Source organism: Gasterosteus aculeatus, chromosome 3 (assembly GCF_964276395.1).
Source record: "Gasterosteus aculeatus chromosome 3, fGasAcu3.hap1.1, whole genome shotgun sequence".
In the NCBI taxonomy this organism is placed as follows: Eukaryota; Metazoa; Chordata; class Actinopteri; order Perciformes; family Gasterosteidae; genus Gasterosteus; species Gasterosteus aculeatus.
Genome location: NC_135690.1, coordinates 13,373,142 through 13,394,519, shown reverse-complemented (window position 1 = coordinate 13,394,519; position 21,378 = coordinate 13,373,142). Strand labels below are relative to the sequence as shown.

General features: G+C 45.2%; 3 protein-coding genes across 6 annotated transcripts; 2 read left to right on the top strand and 1 right to left on the bottom strand.

The window, feature by feature from the left end:
• The first annotated feature begins 190 nt into the window (after positions 1–190).
• On the top strand, positions 191–4,115 carry calr3b (calreticulin 3b). The gene is made up of 9 exons (XM_040170373.2): positions 191–654; positions 1,125–1,226; positions 1,548–1,751; positions 1,857–1,951; positions 2,055–2,264; positions 2,466–2,579; positions 2,704–2,847; positions 2,941–3,033; positions 3,167–4,115. Exons 1-9 carry the CDS (start codon positions 558–560, stop codon positions 3,392–3,394), a joined length of 1,287 nt encoding a protein of 428 aa, XP_040026307.1. The 5' UTR covers positions 191–557; the 3' UTR covers positions 3,395–4,115.
• A 546-nt stretch (positions 4,116–4,661) lies between these two features.
• LOC120815583 (epidermal growth factor receptor substrate 15-like 1) lies at positions 4,662–17,512 on the top strand. Of its 4 annotated transcripts, XM_040170369.2 has the most exons (24): positions 4,662–4,762; positions 5,218–5,259; positions 5,378–5,467; positions 5,615–5,662; positions 5,760–5,855; positions 6,049–6,114; positions 6,194–6,319; positions 6,444–6,503; positions 6,596–6,865; positions 7,722–7,879; positions 8,149–8,314; positions 8,493–8,555; positions 9,352–9,437; positions 9,968–10,040; positions 10,186–10,347; positions 10,563–10,760; positions 11,214–11,378; positions 11,702–11,822; positions 12,101–12,240; positions 12,515–12,566; positions 13,733–13,818; positions 14,035–14,098; positions 15,747–15,763; positions 16,250–17,512. In XM_040170369.2, the coding sequence occupies exons 1-24, from the start codon at positions 4,709–4,711 to the stop codon at positions 16,394–16,396; spliced, it is 2,550 nt and encodes an 849-aa protein (XP_040026303.2). In that variant the 5' UTR covers positions 4,662–4,708; the 3' UTR covers positions 16,397–17,512. The 4 variants fall into 4 exon arrangements, with proteins under 4 accessions (XP_040026303.2, XP_040026304.2, XP_040026306.2 ...); XM_040170370.2 differs by lacking the exon at positions 8,493–8,555; XM_040170372.2 differs by lacking the exon at positions 15,747–15,763.
• Positions 17,513–18,474: 962 nt separating this feature from the next.
• klf2b (Kruppel like factor 2b) lies at positions 18,475–20,757 on the bottom strand. The gene is given in 4 exon segments (XM_040170374.2): positions 18,475–19,322; positions 19,439–20,363; positions 20,545–20,588; positions 20,591–20,757. Coding segments are annotated over 4 exon segments (1,170 nt in total). The 5' UTR covers positions 20,616–20,757; the 3' UTR covers positions 18,475–19,146.
• Between the last annotated feature and the right edge of the window lie 621 nt (positions 20,758–21,378).

Genomic DNA, 21,378 nt, shown 5'->3' with positions numbered 1-21,378 from the left:
CTACTATGACACAGAAAATGAAATATTCTTACTGTAGATGTACAAGATATTTCTCCAAAGTAATTAGAATCCAAAGCGTTACCGTAAATGTCAGCACATAGGTGCACTAAAAGTCTAATGCCTGCTGCGTTGACCGCAGTCTACACGGGGGGGGGGGGTCAGATTCATTGTAGTTAACGGGCCGCACACTGTCCACTATGATCTCAAGCAGGCCACTCGGTTGAATACTGATACTTAGACATGCTGATGGTAGACCTGACCGGAGTGAATATTTGTTATTTCTAATTGTATTTACTTCCCGTCTTTGCTGTCAGTCTACGCCAGGAAAGTTATTATGATGACACACTCGCAACGGTTGAAACAACCGCTGACCCTGGATCGGCTTCCGTTGAGGCCAGAAGTTTCGTGGTCTACTCTCATTGGTCCAGACACACCGCTCTGTCGTCCAATGGCGAGCGTACATCTGTTCGCCGGAGCGAAATATTCTCTCCTCTTCCTCCTTCGCGAGGAATTCAGTGCTTAGCGAGGACGTTGCCAGCAGCGGAGAGTTGAGCGAGATGGGGAAAATGCAAGTGTTGGGTGTAGTCGCTGTATTGTTGGCAGTGTACTGCGTCCATGCAAAGATTTACTTTCGGGAGGAGTTTCAAGACGGCGGTAAGTTTGGAGTGTTAATGTATAACGCTAGCATGAGGTCAACGTCGATTCATTGCATGTTAGCTCGAGTGTTAGCCGTCATTTTGTCACACGGACCACCTTGAGTCTCTCTGGAAGGAATTCTCTTTTTTAAATATGTTCTTGTTAGGTCGCTGATTCAGTGCAGAATGCGTCACATCTCGGTCTTCTAACTTTGAACTGGGTTGACAGCTGGTCGATAACGTTAGCATTGATTACCACGGCCCCGAAGCTAGCACCATAGTGGCATCTCAACGCTAACCGTGGCCTTACGTTAAGTCGCTAGCCAAAATTGACGTTCCGTTAGCTATTCAAACACATTTAGCCGGTTCAACAATTGCAAAGAGCGTTTAGTTGAGCGTTTTAGCTGATCTTCGGAATGTACGTTGATGTTTGCAAAAATACTATTAAAAGCGTTTAACCATCTGCGAACTCGTTGGTCTTCTGTGCAGATGAGTGGAGAAGTCGTTGGCTGAATTCCAAACACAAGTCTGACTACGGAGAGTGGAAACTGACGGCGGGCAACTTCTATGGAGATGCTGAGAAAGACAAAGGTAAACGTTGTGTGCTCTAACCCCCACATCATCTGAATAAACGGCCTTTCTGATTAAGATGCTCCGTTAATTATGGCTGAAAGAGTTATCGAGGCACCTGATATTTAATGGTCAAACTAGTTTAGAAAAACTTGTTCTACAGCTTGAATATTTCCTGAGATAGATAACAGCTTGTCAAACACTGCCATCATACTGCTCCACCTGGTATTGTCTTAAACAGTCTAGTCTAGTGCATGACTGCAGTTTTCGCACTATTGTCCAAAAAGCCCGTATTTAGATTTTGCCCTGTTTGCTAATATACACTTTTGCACTTCTCTTCAGGTCTGCAGACAAGCCAGGATGCTCGTTTCTATGCTACATCCGCCCGTTTTGAGCCGTTTAGCAACGAGGGGAAGCCTTTGGTCATTCAGTTTACAGTAAAGCATGAGCAAAAGATTGACTGTGGTGGTGGCTACGTGAAGGTCTTCCCTGCTGACTTGGATCAGGCTGACTTGAATGGAGAATCTTCCTACTACATCATGTTTGGTAAGTATTACAGTTCATGGTAATAAAAAATTATAACAATTTAATGGTTACAATAACGGGATTTGGAACATACATTTAATTACTATTGTGATTTGTTTCACCCAGGCCCTGATATCTGTGGCTACAGCACAAAGAAAGTCCACGTCATCTTCAATTACAAGGGCAAGAATCACCTCATCAAGAAAGAGATTAAGTGCAAGGTAAAGCAGTTTATAATTAGAACAAAATATATTGTTTTTTTCTAATAATATAAACAAATGCATGGTGGATTGATTCAAACCGTTCTGTTTTTCTTTCATCTAGGATGATGAGCTGACCCACATGTACACGCTGATCCTGAATCCAGATCAGACCTACGAGGTGAAGATTGATAACGAGAAGGTTGAATCTGGCAGTCTGGAGGACGACTGGGACTTCCTTCCTCCCAAGACCATTAAAGACCCCGAAGCCAGTAAGCCAGAGGACTGGGATGATCGTGCCAAGATTGACGATGCTGATGACACTAAGCCAGAGGTGAATTTGCATGCTAATATAATTAATAACATCATCAAGTATTGTGCTCCTTTGCAATGGCAGTGGTTGCTGGTATGGCGGTTACGGTTTGTCCATAGGAAATGTTGACTTGGAGTGTTTCCCCTTTTATTTCTCTGTAGGTTTTTCACAGTGGTCTTATTTTTGAGAGTCTAATAGAGGAATGATTTTGTTTCTCTTTAGGACTGGGACAAACCTGAAAACTTCCCAGACCCCGATGCTAAAAAACCAAGTGACTGGGACGAGGATATGGACGGAGAGTGGGAGCCACCAATGATCCCTAACCCAGAGTACAAGGTAAGCTAATGTGAGCTGGCCATGGCTTGTGCTTTGTATGAGCTCCTCTGCCTGAGAAATGGTTCATATTTATATGGCTTTGCTTCTGCTCCCTGATGATAAATACCTTTTTTTTGTATTGCAGGGAGAATGGAAACCCAAACAGATCGATAACCCCAACTTTAAGGGAACATGGGTGCATCCTGAGATTGACAATCCTGAATACAGTCCTGATTCCAACATCTACAAGTTTGACAAGATTTCTGTTGTAGGTCTTGATCTTTGGCAGGTGAGAGAGAGAAATCCTCGTTAATAGTAATGTTGTTGCCATAGTAAGTAATGTCTAAACTACAGTGTGACATCTGATTTCTGATTATCACAGGTGAAATCCGGTACCATCTTTGACAACTTCCTCATCACGGACGATGTGAAGGAAGCAGAAGACATTACAATGGAGACATGGGGTGTGACAAAGGTGGGCTGGTGTCCTTTTTTTTTTTTTTTTTTAAGCCCGATCTGCTCATTTAATGCGACACACAGAGCAATTGCCAGTGAGATACTAAATAGATCAGGTGACATGCTTTTCATTATCTAAACTTTTCCAACAGGAACCTGAGAGGAAAATGAAACAGGAGCAGGATGACTTGAAACGGAAGGAAGAGGAGGAGAAGAACAAGGAACAAGACGCAGAGGCTGTTGATGAGGAGGATGACGATGAGGAAGAGGAGGAGGAGGAGGATGAAGAAGTCGATGGGGAAGACTCAATGGATGACATGGAGGAGGCACTTTCCGAAATGGATGCAGAGGAAGCAAAGCTTAATAAAGATGAGCTTTGAGGAGGTTTGGCCAGAGATTTTGTGTGTGTCCTCTAGAAACTCTGTCCTGTATTTCCCAGGGGTATTGTGGCTGCTGTGCATCCTTTCCCTGAGAGATTTAAGATTTTGGACACAAACCAATTTGGGGCCGGGGGGGGACAAGGGGATTTTAATCAACATACTTTGTCTCTATTTTTGGTCATAATATTACCTAATTGTCCTGAACTTTTTTTTTTTTTGTCCTCTAAGGCCCAATCCTCATTCTGTGTCAACAAAGAATCAGGATAACATGACAGCCACTGTTTTCTTGATTTTCTTGATCTGCACATCAAATGTATATGTGGACACATTTTCAGAGCTTATAAATCAGCCATTATGCAACGTGGTTAAACAATAAATGCACATAACTGAACAAATACAATCCAATGTTGTAAAACTTGAGCAGAATATCACCAAATACAGACATCAAGATTGTAGTGCAACTTATTTTGGTTGTCTGTAGCACTGACTTTTTTTTTTTTTCTCTTTAATATAAATTGGTCTTCATGTAAGTTCAAAATGAAATTGTTTTTCCTACATGCAAATGGCTGGATGTGATGGGTTCTGTGTTATTTCCTGAAAGTCTGGAGAAACGGATGGTGAGCCCCCTGGTTTGACCCATGACATCGTTATGGGTCACACACTTATTTTCATTGGACAATGTTATTGATACCAAAGTTTTTATTAAAAGATTATAACCGTATGGCCCTGGCTGCTTTCTGTACTACACAAACACATTTTGGGTGATGCGACCTGACTCGCCACCTAAATTCTCTTAATAATAAACACGTTCCATTTCTACTTTTAAAGTGTTTTCAAATTAAGGATGGAGAACTTCATTCTGACTAAAGTGAAAATCTCTCCATAGAGATTTGTTATAATGCCAAACTATTTTTTTAAAAGGCTTTCACACAGCTGTTGTTCTAAACAATGTAAAATTTAAAACAATACAGAAACCTGTGCTAAAATCAGCAAAAATATAAAATAAATGATGCATTAGAAATTCACAATTTGACCGTGACACATGGACTCAGGACAAGCAGGGCCTCACGTTTGGGTCAATGCGGTTTGTATAAGACAGAGCTGCTTATTCTCACACCAGATAGTTTTCATTGTTTTTGTTTTTTATTGAAGACACAATCTGTGTTGGCACAGGAGATGGAGGTGCACTACCTTTAAATCTTCAAATGTTCATAAAACGTGTGAGTTTAATAGAGGGACAGTATGGGTGCAGTACGGTTGGAACCGGGGCTCCTCCCACCTGACGCCGCTCGCCGCCGCCCGGTTAAGGGGCGGATGCGCACTCCCGACACACCAGGAAATATGGCGGCGCTCATGACTCTCAGTCAGGTAACAGCTCCCGATAGCTGGAGAAAAGTGTGAAATGGAGTTATTGGTCGCGCCTCGGTGGCGGCGACGGTGTTTGACCGCTTAGAGAACCTCGTCCGGCGGGTCCGTGGTAGCGAAATTATCGATGTCCACTAAGTTAACGTGGTTTAGCTAACGCCAGGTCCAGGAGCCAATACCCTGGGCGTATTAAACCGATAGGAAAGCTGGAGTTCACGTTACTATTGTAAGGAAAGCGATAACGTTTCCGTCGCGGATTAAGCAGATAAAGATGAACTATGAGGGGGGGAAATGGTGACTAATTAGACGCTAAACCTGAAGGCGGTGGTCGGTCAGCTAACGTTAGCCATAATCTGTTTACCTCGTTCGGACAACTGAACGATGAAGCCACAGTCTGCTGCCCTGTATTAAACGTGTACTACCTCAATCACATCTCATGTGTCTGTCCTTCCCTCCAGTTATCCGGTGGAAACCCGGCCTACGAGAACTACTACCGGCAGGTACGGTCGGCTCTCCTCCTCGTTCGGCTCATCCGTCGCGTGAGGTCGTTGGATGAACACGGGTCTGCTCGCCCCCTTGTTCACTTTTAGTATTTGCTCTATTTTGACTCTTGTGCAGCTGGATTCGGTAAACACCGGCAAGATATCCGCTGGAGATGCGGCTCAGTTCCTGAAGACGTCCGGGCTGTCGGACAGCACGCTGGGGAAGGTGGGGCACAGAAATCCCCTGCATGATCACACGCAACACACATGAATATAAACAATACGATCTAAACTTATTCTGTGTGTGTGTGTGTGTGTGTGTGTGTGTGTGTGTGTGTGTGTGTGTGTGTGTGTGTGTGTGTGTCGTTTTTAGATTTGGGATTTGGCAGATTCAGAAAGAAAAGGATATTTGGACAGACGGGTAAACCGGGATTTCTCTGTGATTTCTCTGTGATTGATGATGCCGATTGGGGGGGGAGGCACCAGATTTGACCTGCTTTCTTGCTCCTTTTTTGTAGGGTTTCTTCATCGCCTTGAGACTCGTGGCCTCAGCGCAGAGTGGAAATGATATCAGCCTTAATAATCTCAACCAACACTTAGCTGCCCCCAAATTTGTAAGTGATGAATTGACTCTCCTGCTGATCCACACTATCCAACGATGTGGCGGGGAGCCCACTGAGCTTATTGCTCATGTGTGGAATGAATGGGCATTGAATTGCGTCCCTAACTCTATTTACGTGTGTTACAGTTTGCCTTTCACTGCTTGTTTTGTATCTCATTCTCACTTCTCATCTTCATTTCTTATAGAAAGATACCAACAGCCCTTTAATAAGTGTGTCAACGACGGGACCCGATTTGGAATGGTCCATTAGGGTGAGTTGATTCATTTATCGAGAATGTTCTTGAGAGAATTAAACTTGTCACCTAAACTTGCATTTCTTCTCGTTCCCAGCCTGATGAAAAAGGGAAATTTGAGGCAATTTTTGAGACTCTGTGCCCTGTAAATGGTCTCCTCTCGGGTGATAAAGTCAAGCCAGTTTTAATTAACTCCAAGCTACCTCTGGACGCGTTAGGAAAGGTGATTTTTACACGTTTAATTGGCGTTCTGTAACTCACGAGCGTATTGCAGTCATTCCAGGCATTTAAAAGTTAACCATTTTAAAGCACCTGCGGCTTGGTCACGTCACATAATTTGTCTGTAGATTTGGGACCTTAGTGATGTGGACAACGATGGACAGTTGGACAGAGAAGAATTCACAGTGGTGAGCTGCCGCATTTGTGTTTACTTAAAGCGTCACTGTTTCTCCGTAGTATTTCTTTTCCTTAATAAACGATCTGATTCCCCATCGTCCAGGCGATGCATCTCGTGTATCGTGCCATGGAAAAGGAGCCCGTCCCAACTACCTTACCCACCTCCCTCATCCCCCCTTCCAAAAGGAAGAAGAAGCTTGCAGGTGCGCTGCCAGGCGCTGTGGCCGTGCTGCCCGCTCTCCCCGGGCTCACTGCCGGCCTGGCTCCTCTCAAGGAGCCCCTGCGAAGCACTCCTCCGCTGGTCCACGCTACTCCCTTCAGCACCAGCGCTGTCACCCTCTCTCCAAAACACTCCTTCAAATCCAGCCCACCGGTACGCCGCCTCGCTTCCGTTTCTCCTGAGCGGAATCCCCCCTAGAAGAAAGTGTGTGTGTGTGTCACTTCATCTCTTTTCCTCCCTCAGGAGGGAAACCGGACTGTCGGGAATGCTTTCTTTGGTTTCACACCAAATTTAGTTTCATTGATTCATCTATTGCTCAATTGTCTCGGCATGAATTGGTCCAGAGGTATTCTTGTGATGCAGTAAGATGTCGCTTTCTAAATGTGGCAAGTTATTTTTAAGACTCATCCGATCCCTTTTTTGAAGAAGTCCATACGTGTATTCTCCTTGATCTTCTCTAAGCAGGTATCACAAGAGCATCACCTTAGAACCAGCTTTTCTAGTCTTGTTTCTTTTCTGTTGCTAATGAGAGGACAGGTTTGGCCGCATGGTTTGGAACATTGTGTACGGGGCAGTGTGTTTCTCACTAGCCCTTAATGGCTGCAGTGATTGGTTTGGATTTACAGGTTTCCTTGAAAAGGAAAATAAGCATGACTCTGTGCACACGTGTACCAGGATCACCTGACTGTCACGACACGTGTTCCGATCCTCTTCCTGTTGGGCCACTTCTCGTGTGTGTTCTTTTGTCCTTGTTAGTTCAGTGACCTTTTCTACTTGCGTTTAATCAGCGGCATACCAGATTTCTTAGAATGCATTTGTATACCAAAAATCCCTTCTTCATCCATTAGGTTTGGCGATGCATACAGTATAGTTCATTTTAATTTGAACCAGTATGATGCACAAATACCACCCGTTGTTTAACAAAAGCAGGACATTTTGCCAGAAGTCTTAGCAGACGTAGTCTCCCTCATCATAAAATCCCATACATGTGGTGTTTTGTTCCTTGCAGCCGGTGGTGAACTGGGTGGTACCGGTGGCCGACAGGGAGCGATATGATGACCTCTTCAAGAAAACCGACAGCGACAATGACGGCCTCGTCAACGGAACGGAAGTCATAGAGATTTTCATGCAGTCCAGTCTTTCCCAGACTATGCTGGCACAGATATGGTGAGACCACGGCTCCGATTAGACCTTAGTCTTCGTTTGCACAGGTTTTCCAACACACCTAATGTAAAGCTAGTCTCACTGGGTGTTACTCCCCTGGTGGACCGTTTGAATCATTACAACTTCCCCCAGAAGACGATGTAAGAGAAAAAAACAAATATTAAAGCGTTGGAAAACAGCCCTTTTTTTCCCATAAGACGCCCGGCATCATCATCATCATCATCATCAAGAAGAACACGTTATCTCATCTTTTGAGTCTCTCCTCTCTGCAGGGGGCTCGCTGACACCAAACAGACGGGCAAGCTGACCCGTGAGCAGTTCTCTCTGGCCATGTACCTGATCCAGCAGAAGGTCACTAAAGGCGTAGACCCTCCCTCCACCCTAACCCAGGACATGATTCCCCCATCAGATAGGACTGCAGCTTCAGCGGCGGGCCCCGTGAGTTCAGCCCGCCTCAGCCACTGCTCCGTCTCTTAACTGCTCTTTATTTATGGGATTCCTCTTTTCTTACCATGCTGCTATATTAAATGCTGGGCTCCTGCTTTCTGGCCTTCCAGCCTTGCAAAACAGTTTTTTATGCTTTTTGCTTTTTTCTCTCTTCTATCCTGTCTGACAGATTTATGCAGGTCTTATGGCAGCTGCGAGGCCTGAGGTCGCTGCACTAGCTAATATGCGCAGAGTGAGTAGCTGAGCTTTGTTTCACAAGGTGGCGCTGTTGTTCCGTCGTTCTCTCTGGCTCAGTCTGAAGCACGAGGTGCAGACGGGACCAGTTCTTCAAGGGCAGCAAATCATTTTAGTAATTCTCGTATTGTTGTGTCAGACCAACAGATCAAAACGGACACCAGTTATCTGTTATGCTGTTGAAAGAAAAACAGAATCTCTGAAAAGGGAAAAATGATGAATATGGTTGCTTGATTTATAAGCTTCCTGCATTTGTCATGAACAGATTGATTTAGTAAACAGAGTCCAATTGATTAAGCAAGAGCACTCCCATGTATACGATCATTTCAAACAAACGCCTCTTCTACACAGATCACACGGTTGCCTTAACTATGACAATCTTGACATATATGTAGCGGATATTTCAATTGAGAGGATTCTGGGACGGCGCTTTGTCGAAGGCTTGCTATGTTGAACACGCAAGCCACATTTCTTCTTTTGTACTCTCTTCAGACTGTGTGCATTTCTCCTCATTCATGTGTTGTCTGTGACTACGACCCCCCCCCCCCATATTTCCTTCCTGTGTCTTTTGTTTTGTTAACATATCTGCAGGGAGAACCTCCCCCCCGCGCCCCCCATACCATTATTGTCCCCTGCACGCTCTTTTTTCCCAACTTCTACATACAAACCCCCCCCCCCCTCCTTTTGATTGTCTTCGTCCTGTCCGTCGTTGTCTCTCCACCCTCACGACCATCTTTTCTCACCCGACTCTCCTCCTCTCTCCCTCCTTGGTCCGTCGCTGTGTCTCGCCTCAGGACAGCAGCAGCTCCGCGGGATCCGCCGAGCTGACGGGCATCAAAGAGCTGGATGACATCAGCCAGGAAATCGCTCAGCTGCAGAGGTGAGCCCCTCCGTAGCAGGGGAATAGCTTTGTTTCTCTTCCTCTGAGAATAAGGGCGAGTGGCTTGTGGTGAAATGATGTTCAGGTTCAAAGCCCTCTAAACCTCAATATATTTTGTAATGAGAAAATGTTTTTCTGTAACCAGTGCCAAGGCGTTGACTGGTGCTCTCTTATTAGATGGTTTTATTCCAAGAGAGACTTGGCGGGTCCCTATAGAGCCTTGCTTGTGGCCTTTCAGTGAAATCCACAGCTTTCGTCATCAAGTGGAGTCAGAATGCTGATTAAATTGTTGCAACCAATAACGCGACCCTTGCTCATGCATTATACACTTTTTAATTATTTTTTAAAATATTTATCACATTTTTAAGTTAGCAAAACCATTAGTGTAGATTTTCAAATATCACTTTTCCAAATTGACATTTTTGTCTTGTTAATCTCCATGTTTTGCCAAAGTTTGGTGAGCTTTTCTGAGGAAGTAAAAACCCCATTTGTTACTTAGCTTCATCCTCTCCCACGTTGTCCACCTACAGAGAGAAATTCATTCTGGAGCAAGAGATCAGACAAAAGGAGGAAACCATCAGACAACAAAATAGTGAGGTTCAGGTAAGGTTAAGCTTCATTTTCAAGGTCATCTTCTGAATCTGACTGACCAAAAGTCCAGTCTGGAAGTGATTCAGATAAGTGCCATACCTTTTTTAGAGATCCACTTACAGAAGATGGTCAACTTGTGTGTGTGATGGACCCTCAGGACATGCAGAACGGATTGGACAGGGAGAGCAGCAGCCTGCAGGACTTGGAATCGCAGAGGCAGGATGCCCAGGAGCGCCTGGGGGAGATGGACCAGCAGCGCTCCAAGCTGGAGGGAATGATCAACGACGTCAAGCAGAAGTGCCAGGAAGAGTCGCATATGGTGAGAGACATCAGGAGGTGGAAGCGAGCCGTGTGCCTGGATCTTTTGAGACCGATTTGAGTAAACACGTTTATGTTAGTCCACCATCTTACTGTTCAGCTAACCTTTCTCTTTTCGTCCTGAGAACAAGCTTTGATCTGTGCTTAGACTTTAGGTCTACAGCTGTCGCACAACTGAAGAGGCCACAAGTATGATACCGATGGCCCGTTTTTCAGATTTCATCCCTGCAGAGCCAGATTCGCTCTCAGGAGAATGACCTGCAGAGCCAGGAGGACGAAATGAGCCGCACCAAGTCGGACCTGAGCCGGCTGCAGGATGAGGAGGCCCTCCTGGAGCAGAGTTTGCTCTCTGGTCGGGTCCAGCTGGACAGCATCACCAAGTCTCTCAAAACCACGCAGGAGGAGATCCACCAGGTCAGTGCAGGCGGAGGGACTAGGGGTTAACATTGGGATGTTCTGCCACTTGAGGCCAAATAGCTCTGGATGTTGAACCATAATGGGGACTTCCCTGTGGGAGTAGAGAGGTTTGTATGTTTAGTCATCTGTGGAGTTTAAATTTGTCTTGTGTTGCCGGCGATGGATTTTGAAACCGAGAAATTGTACTCAGGAAAGATTACGTTGCGTGACCTTTTTTGTTTGGTTTTTTTTTGTTAGTGAAGATGAACCCATGACGGATTGGACTTCTGCTAAATGGATTAATTAGTTAATCAGTGGGAAAACTGTCTGTTTTCTTTCTTTTCTTAGTAACCTAGTAGCTTACCCATTACTGCTACGTGGGACCTTGCAGGTGTTCAATTAAACGATAAAGGAAATCCAATTGTCATGCTTTTTATGGAGTCAAATAAGAATGCAACTGTGACGTTTTAGGCGCGCAGTAAGCTGTCGCTGATCCAGGAGAGCCAAAAGGAGGTGACCAAGACCATTGAGCAGTACAACAGCGCTTTGAGCGACATCAACAGAGGAAACGTCAGCAACCTGCCGGACTTGAGTGAAGGGTTCGCTGAGAAGGAGAACGGAGGGTTCAGGACTACGGTGAGGAGATCAGGAATACGTCCTACTTCTCACGTCAAAGAATGACCTCTTGACCTCGTACTTTGTTTTGCCTGTCGTCCTCATTGGGATCATTTTCCTTGTCATGACGCCAGAGGAATGCAAATATACTTATGAAACCTTTTTTCATTTGCCAGTTTTGTAAAGAAGAAAGCGCTATGTTTTCTTGTCCTTTGCCAAATATGGTGTAACGCATTCATGACTGAAAAATGAGCAATGTTTTGCTGAATTGTGTTGAATTCAAGTGTAATCCTTGTTGTGTTGTTTTTCTTAGTCATTTCTTTCTGATTTCATTCATTCATCAGGACGACTCTTTCAAGTCAAGGATTGCCATGTTCAACAGCAGCAGCAGCACCAGCAGGGCTAAGGAGCCTCCAGCAGACCCCTTCCAGACAGAGGACCCCTTCAAGTCCGACCCTTTCCAAGGTCTGAATACCTCTTTTAAACTTTATTATTTTCTCCTGTATTTCTGAAAGGGTCACGGTCATTCCCTCTACCGGCTTTCATCTGCATCAATGTGTTGCTGTGATTAGGCATTTCTACTAAATACCTGAAATGTACCTGCAGTATAGATGTCAAGTTGTATGTTCAAGCAGTTTTTTTCTTTTTCTTTTTTATGCTGTGAAAAAGGGTCTTTACTGAGGCTGAAGTCGATTTTAAAGTCCATCGGCAGTTGAGCTCTCAATGGCTTTTCCTCTTTACAGATCCATTTGGAGCAGATCCCTTCAAAGAAAGCGACCCCTTCAAAGGAACCTCACCCGACGATTTTTTTAGGAGAACTGACAAGTCGAGCGTGTTCGGATCTTCGGAGCCCTTCATTAGAAGACCCACACCACCGGCCAAGGTATGAAACCCCGCCCGCTTTTTACCGCTCAAATGGTGTTCTTTGATCCTGCTTCTTTCCTATTTAAAACCAATGCTCTTTTGTGAAAAAGTAAAAAATGAAATGTCCATGTTTAATGGAACTGAGACGAGATCTTCACCGATTTACTTGGAGAGCAAACCAGTGCCACAAAGACACATTTGTAGTGGATGTGCTGACATCGTCTTTGTGTAGGTACTTTAATGAAGATCTGACCGCCTCACGTAACTTGTGCTTTGTTTCATTTGTTTTTCAGCCGGGAACCTTCAGCAGTGGAGATCCTTTCAAATCCCACAGCCCGAAACCAGGTACGTTTTGGGTCGCAAGCCTGGATCGGAGCGCTTTATCCCCTTCTCAGCTGTAAATGTAAAGATTGAAACGGGGTGCATTTGTTTGATAAGGATTGTTTGTTCTTGTCAGTGCACCTTCTTAACTGCAATAAGATGATTGTCACATCATTTTGTCAAATAGGACGAAAAAAGGACAAACACATTGTCGTCTCAATTCCCAGAATGCAACTCTGAACTCGAGGCCCGAACACGCTGGAACGTTTTGGGTTGTGAAACAGGTCTCAAAGGCTCATTCTTTGCCTTTCTGGATGACGTGTTGGATTTAGATTTTATTTTTGGTGCGAATCAGGGGCAAACAATTTTTACCCCTTTTTTTTTTTTTTTTGCGGCTTCAATTTTTCCTGTGGTTGGGGGCTATTTTTAGACAAGTACCTACGCATTTAACTGCTGGCCAACTAAAAATACCCCCCTACCCTACCCTGGAAAAACAGGAGGCTTGCAGCAGCCAAGGATAACAGAAACTCTGTGACTGCTGGTCCTTCTCTCCTAGAACACAGTGCCGCTCCTCTAACCAGTTCTCTGCTGCCTCTGTCCCGTCTTTATATCTGCTGCTATTGAACTGCTTCGCCCCATTCGCTGCGGAAGTTGTTTTAAGTTAGTGGGGGACTCTGGTCGATGCTTCGCCATGCTGCACACCTTCACAAGAACACAGCGGCAACTGTAGACCTGAGCCCAGTTACTGTGCGTAAAGCAAAAAAAAAAAAGCCCACTGCGTACTTCACATGAATGGGGTCTCTTGTGGTCGCACACTCACAACAAACAGATTCTATTACAATATTTAGGTTTTTTTTCACTGTAACCATGTGCAGTTTGCTGTTTTTTTATCATTAAGCGGCGTACCGCCGAGCTTCAAAACAACCCGGGCACAGTTCTGTTTTAACAGTGCGCCGACTGACCCCTTTAATTATCTGATCGTATGCGAACGTCAGGTTAAACAAAAAAAGGTCTCTGCTTCCCAGGTTTTTATGTGAAATGACATGGAAAACGAAAGGGTCATGCCACGCTCGCCTTGCTGAAAATAACATGCAGCCCATTTCAGGATACATTTCAGGACTCAGGTTTTGAGTCTGAACTTCCCTTTCCAGTAAATGTATTCAAATGTTTTTGATGTACTTCTGTCACAGACGGGTTCGGTGCAGCGGACCCCTTTGCAAGCAACTCTTTCGCTAACCAGGGAGGCGGCTTTGCTGACTTTGCTCAGATGTCAAAGGTGAGCTCTGGAGACTCTCAGGGTTATGAAACAGTTGTACCATAAAAAGCCTTGTTTTCCATACAGCTGCAAAAAGCTGTGTTTTTATTACTCTTATCATCAAATTAATTCATATTCTACTCATTTATCACATTTGTGAAATCTCTAGTATCGGGCCAAAGGTGTTGGGCTGACATTTCTGTTAGTTTACATTTGCATTTTTTCATGTGTGAACAGAAGTCAGACAACCCCGTCCTCCCGTCAAAGAAAAATGTGCCTTCCCGACCTGCACCTCCCTATGGTAAGCCTCGATTTGTGTGTTTGAACATTGGTGTGCTTGCGGCTCATTAAAGGTGTTCATAGTTCCTATCTAGTGCTGGATTTGCTCTAAAAATGCACAGCATGGTTTAAATACAGATGTCAAAAGCGGTGCTCAATATAAAAAAAGAAAAGGCAAAGCAACCCCCCCCCCCCCCCCCCCTTCTTCTTTTTTTTTTTTTGAAGAACTGTAAGCAGAGGTGTGGTACGATGTTTTTTCCAGAGTTAAGAACTGTCGTTGGTGTTATTCAGACAACAGAGGGTAAATATCGAGTGTTCACTTGTGAGATGAGGCTACTTTTTGGATGAATTCAGCCTCACGTTCTATCTGCTCGGGCCGTGCCCTTCTTGCTGTGACCTTGCACTTACTTCTTTTTAGCAGAAGCCACAGCGTGAGAAAGTCGGTGTTCCCCTTTGCTTTACCACACATCGAAGGGCAGAGGCGCGTAACCGCAGTTAGCCAGCAAAGCTGCCATGTGCCCCTTCGGGGATGGAGAAGTGAAAAGTACACAATGTAGTGTTTTTTGTTTTGTTTTTCAAACTGGAATTGCAACGGTTTCTTTGTTGCATACTGTCACTTGTATCTCCATCATTTGTTAAATGCAGCCTTTTGTGTCAGAAGGTTTGAGAGATGAATAAACAGGGCTACGTTCATGGTAACGCGATCAGAGCTAACAGTAGACATGGGTGTGTCAGTTATTTACAATACGCTTCAATGCATCAGTGAGCCTTACTCAAAAATGCGGTTAACACCTTTTTTTTTTCTTCTCTTTACAAATATGTGTCAACTACACATGCCATGAATTTAAAGCTGTCGGTTCTCTGGGGAAAAAACCCCCACAATAATGAACATCGCTCACCAAGGTGTGCACTCATTTGACCTGTTCGTGGCTTCTGAAGTGAAGGCCCTCGCTTGGTGTGTTGACTATGTGTTCATTTGAACTTCGTCCTCCTCCAGCAACATTTTTTGTTTTTGTTTTTGTTTTGTTGTTCTTGTCTGCATGATCTGCTGAACTCGGCTCTCTGCGACTGGCCCTCGTTCTGTTAACTCTCCCTCTCACAGGGACATTAGTGCGCCGTCCTGTGGGTCGATTGGCTGTTTGCTAACAACACATTGAACATCTCTGAGCATTTCAGGGGTTCGGCGTATCAGTAAATGTGTCTGCGTCGCTGCGTAAAAGAGATTGATGGTTGCCGTCCCAGTAAAAGAGCTTTTGCATGCTTGCTGTCGAAACTTTGGCGGAAAGTCAAGATTGACACCGTTTGTCGGCGAGTCAGACCGTGAACTTGCCCGGTCAGGCAGCACTTCAGGAGCTTCTTTTTTTTTTTTTTCCTGAAGTACAACCTGAAGGCTTTATTGCTGTCAAAGCATGATGTGCCCCAAAGGGCCGCCCGACTGAGGGAAAACGGTCTTTGTCCTCCTCCTTCCGCTGCTTTGCCATCACGTACAGCCCAGCGGCTGTGCACGCTCTCAAGTGCAGAGGAGATGCACAGTGGGGGTTTTTTGGGGGGCGGGGACTGGTTTGTATCTTTTGACTTAACAAGAACTCATTTTATCCCTCATGGCGGCTGTGAATCGTGATTCGTGTTTCATTATTTTTTTATCGAGCTCTGTGTTGTAATTCTTGCAGGATCTGAATGTATCAAGGTAAGATGGTGCAGTACAAGGGTGTGGTGGTCGGCCGTTTGCATGTGAAAAATCTGTCCGCAGTTCATGAGCATGTCCATTTTTTTGGAATAAATATCCTCTGCATCCCTGGCGCAAGCACTGAATGTTTACGGTACACGCGTGCCCAGTAATTGATGGCAGCAGTATGTCACTGTGTTGTCTAAGAAGCTTTTAGTGCCGCTTTCTTGTTCGTCCGAGCGAAATCTAAACGTGTGTAGTTTTGCAGCTTGTTTTTCCCTCTCGCTGCTACATATCAAATCCTTTCAGTTGCGTTTGCCGTAGCTTTTGAAGTCCTGCCTAATGACAAGCATAAGATTTAAAATTTGCATCCACCTTTTTGCCTCCTGCATAGTGACTTCTCTCTTTTATGTTGACGTTTCAGCCTGTTCCTCTGCTTTTTTGTTGTTGTTGTTGCTTTTCTTTTCTTTTGGTCCACATCACATATTTTTGTTTCTTTTACTCTAGTTTGGAAGTGAAAACCAGCAGCTGGAGTGGGTGAAACGGGAGAGCGAGCGTGAGGAGCAGGAGAGGCTACGGAGGCTGCGGCTGCAGGAGCAGCAGGACCTGGAGCTGGCGATCGCTCTCAGCAGGGCCGACGTGCCCAGAGCCTGACCGGCTGCTCCCAACCAACATCTTTTTTGGACCTCCCTTCTCCTCCTCCTCCTTCCTCTTCACAGTCCTCCGTCCGAAAGCTCACAACGACGGCACCAAGGCTGGCCCGTCGGGACTAGCGGCCCCTGTTACCAATTTGTGTCAAGAGACCCGTGTTTCTCCAGCCATGGCTCGGGTCAAACGAGTCCACTTTTAGAAACTACTTACGGCTCATGGTGACCCAAACTACGTGGCAACTGTAGTCGAGGACAAAATGCGGGGGGACTTGATTTGAACTTAGCAATTTAACGCAAGCCAAACCAGCAGGCTACTGCGCTACAACTGGCTGGCTTTATATCGTGTTACGGCTAATCACCATGCCTTATCCAGAAGCCTAAACAACATTTTAAAGAATATTGTACTGTTTTATTTATATACAAAAGCAATGACTGTGGTGTATGAAGCTTTTGTAAATTGCATTCTATGAATAGTTCTTTTTTTAATATCCTGTAGAATATTTTTCATTTAAAGTCACGGCGCAACAATTGGTTTGTCAAATTGTAGATTTTTTAATTTTTTTTCCCTATCATCGGTTGCTTCTTCCATTCACATTTAAGATGCTTGCGATAATCATCAAGGTCTTTTTTTTTTTTTTTTTAATGAAAAAAAAGCCACCTGAAGTCAACAGCCTGTGCTTGTCAGAATTGTTTGTGATCGGGTGCCTTTGTTGTTACGCCCGAAACAATTTGCTCTCCGATACAACTGAGAATATAAAGTGGGAGTAGTATAAATGTACATAGTTTATACTGGTCCTGTCGCGTTTACTTCTACTCTTTCTACTGCTTCACACTACCACTGACGCACAAGGACATCTGCCTTCAATTGTGTGCTTTTTCCTCTCAACACTCATTCTTTCCCTTGTGTTATTAAAGTCTTATACTCCATTTGAAAGGTTTAAATGACTTAAAATATTGCATCCTTGTAATTTATATTACTTTAATCAGGGTTATTTGGCACATAATGTATACGTTGTATGTTCCAGACCTTACAGCACATGTACAGTGATGGTGATATCAACATTGTGATGTATAACAATATGTATGTGGTTATTAAAAAGAACCATTTAATTTAACAAAAGGGGGGGTTTTACATTCTTATACCATTTTTCAAATCAGATATGCTTTAATAAAATGCAGAACGTAGTTAAAAAGACTTCAATAAAAGATGGTGTTCATATACTGCATTGATATTGGAGTGGCGTGAAATGAGGGATACATTTGCATCTCCCACTGCTGATATTTTTAACATTGGGTACTTCCTCTTTCTATAGATATGTGTGATAAGTGTCCAACACATTCAAGTCAAAAAAAAAAGAAAAAGATAAGACAGCTGTGCGGCACCGCTTTTGAGGAAGGGTGTGGTATTATCACTTTTTTTTTTAAGTTTTAAAATGTCATGCAGAGTATTGTGGCCATTACACACCATATATTTGAAGAATAATGTTAAATATTGATCTACTTTTCAAAAGGCCATCTGGCCGTCATGCATCTATACTCAATGCAGCCTTTGATGCGGCGGAGACAAATGCTCACTGACACCATGCAGTCATCATACGCACGGACTCGGATACTTTGAAACTGCACAGCGACTGTGTGTAATTGTAGTATTAAGGCCCTTTGATGTACTTCTATAATTTCTACCCATCAGAAAGGGAGTCTAAGGGCTCCCTGATGAGGGTTCGCTGTGCCCCTCTGTCCAGACTGCTGCCGGTTCACTCTGTAATTATGGAAATGGGGTGTTTGTATTTATAGGCTAAGCCCACAAGCGGCTGTCCTTCTGTGTCTTGCAGCTGCAAAACATCACGGTGGAAATCAAGTGTCCTTATTTCAAAATTGGGGATACGATGGCAACATGTATAACCTGTTTAGTGTAAGTGATCTGATGGTCTGCAGCCTGCCCCACCTACTTACCATGCTAGACTCATTTGATGCACATATGAAACCTGTTGACTGGTGGCTGTGGTTCACTGAGCTGAATGTGTGAACAATATGTGATTAAAATGACTGTAGTAAACAGTAAAGAGCTCCAGAGTCAAAAGGTTCAATTTCATTGTTTTTAATATTTACAATAAATATACATTTTACAGTATAAAAACCATGTACATATTTATATAAATTTAAGTGAAAAATAATGCACAGGGCATCAAGCCCTGATAGCGAACACAGGGACTGGATCCAGGAGTTTCACACCAGAGAGGACAAAAGCTACCCCAAATAGGAATGATCAATAAAATAAAGCAGTTCAGGCCATTCAGACATTGAGGCAGTTTAAATAAAACATTGTCTCTGCACGTGTTAGTCAACGGCGTGCATTTCACCCCTGTCATTAAGGACATGTACTGTTTTGTGGCCAAGTCGTTCTACTACAAGTTTTACAGTAGCACAGTCGTGGAAAGGCACTTTTGTGTCAAACACAGCGTTCCCCGATCTGTCAAAGAAGAGTAGTATATATGTACTGGGCCAGCCCCTTCTTGGTCTCCCTGTTCTAAAGCAAACAAAGCTTTTCTAAAGCCTGTATTGAACCAAAGTAGTACCAGCTACATTATTAGATCGAGAAGATAAAACCACCAAAACTTTTCCATTCAATATTACATATAAAAACAAGGTCATTGGTCATTGGTCATTTGGACAGCAATTTAAATAAAAAATACATAAAAAACAATAGATACGAAAATAACACAACCCCCCCTCAAAGTCCTGATGTGAGCACCTTCACATGTGTCTCTTCATGTGAAGTGCCAGGTGGTCAGACCTGGAGAAGGCGCGCTCGCACAGGTGACACTGGAAGGGCCGGTGACCGGTGTGTTTGCGGAAATGACGGGTCAGCTCGTCGGAGCGGGCGAATTTCCACCCACAGCCTTCCCAGCTGCAGTGGTACGGCTTCTCACCTGGGGGGGGACAAAAACGGGACATCATTAGTCAACAGGCAGACGTGGTTTTTGAGCTACTCGGGCGTGTGCGTAATTTGCGCACGCATGCCGACGGATCGTGGGCTCAGACTTACCGGTGTGAGTTCGCAGGTGAGCCTTCAGGTGTGAGCTCTTGGTGTAGGTTTTCCCGCAGCCCGCGTAGCTGCAGGTGTGCGACGCCGTGCGCTTCCGCGGCCACGTCCGTCGTCCTCTCTTGGGCTTGGAGTCCAGCAGCTCGAGGGGAGAGGAGGGCGGCGTGAGCATCACCCTCTGCGCGCCCGGCTGCACGTTGAGACCCTCGTCGTACATGCCGAAGGCGGCGTGCGCAGGGTGGTAGGACATTTGCATGTGGGGGGCCTGAGGGTGGTGCGGGAATGCAGCGTGGTACTTCTGTGAGTAGTTCATGGGCTGGCACAGCTGTGCCTGGCAGTCCGAAACGCCCTGGTCCTCGGGGCTCAGAGGAGGGGTCATGTTGCTGGCTGCGCGCGGGGAGATGGCCACCCGCGGCTGCTCGAAGGACATCATGCACGAAACGTTGCCTTCTTGCTTGATTTTGCTGCAGCTCTGGGGCACCATGCCCAAAACGGGGCCGTAGCCTTCCATCGGGGGCTCCACTTTGATGTCCTGGCGGGGAAAGTGCGCCGCGTTGACATGAAACCTCCCCTGGAGGCAGTGGTTGCGCGTAATGCCGTAGTTGTTGTTGTTGTTGTTGTTGGTGTTTCCTTCGGAGCGGAGCAGCTCCGTCATGAGGCTGGCGCCGTACGGCGGCGGCGGGGAGCGGTGGTCGTCTGCCGCGTAGGACGGCGCCGAGGTGCCCGCGGCGTACATGCTGAAGTCGGCTGTGCCCACAAACTCCCCCGGGCTGTCTGAGGAGCCGGTCGTGTTGGCGAGAATAAAATCCAGATCCAAGTAATTGCTCAGATCCTCGTCGTCTCTTTTGCTGTGATTGTCCAGGTTGTGTACCATTTCAAGCATGGAGCAGCTGGCGGAGACTAGTTTGTCCGTGTCTCCTTTCCACCTCTGTAAGGAGAAATACACCTTGTTAGATATGGTTTTCTGTGAAATAAAACAGTGAGACGTTGATCTTTACAGTTACTTCCAGTGGTTTACCGATTACTAATGAATCAGTACAAAACGGGTGAAACAGAAAAATAAAAATCCACAGATTTTGAAACGCAATACAAGATCATGTTCAACTTACGTTTTCCCACGTTTTCTCTCTTTGGTTTGAGAATGTCGAAATGACGGCAGCATCACCCCGGATAAGGCCATCGTTTGTGGAAATAAGAACTATATCTCTGCTCAAAAGTCAGATTCCGTGCGCTCCGGAGACATGAACCGTGTGGAGTGTTAAAAGTGAAGGAGGTCCTCGGAACTTTATAAGTCTCTAACCCGAGCGCGCCCCGTCCAATTGTGAGAGCTCAGGAAACAACGTAAAGTTCGGGTAAATTTAGCTCTTTATAAAGCGTTCCCTTGCAGGCAGCGGCGCTCAGTGCTCCTTGTGACGGTGGACGCGCCGCAGAGGAGCCTATAAAGCGCAGGACCTCCCCCACGCGCGCGCGCGCACACACACACAGTGACGCATGCACTCCGCAGACCGCCCCCGCCCCCCCCCCCCCCCCCCCCCCCCCTCGAGCAAGCAAAATACAAACAGCAATATAGCAACCAAAGATACTTACGTAACGCGCTGAAAGGGAGCAGCCTGATGAAGGTGCCCGCGGGCCAAGCCGCGCCAACCGCTTAATAGCGCAGAGCGTCGTTGGTTAATTGTCACGGTAGCAAATAGCGTGTGCACTTTTTCTGAGAAAGAAGGCCACATATATAATTAGTGCCAGGGTTAAGACTTTGGAAAGACAAACGCAGGTACAAATGTACGAACGCACAGTCACTGCACACGCGTTAAACGGCACGTGACGATTCACATACCAGGAGGCTTGTTGTATCCAATTATTATTATTATTTTTAAACTTTTTGATGCATCATCGGTTATCAAACCTCAACACGAACCTGTTACGTATCTAAATTATGAAACACA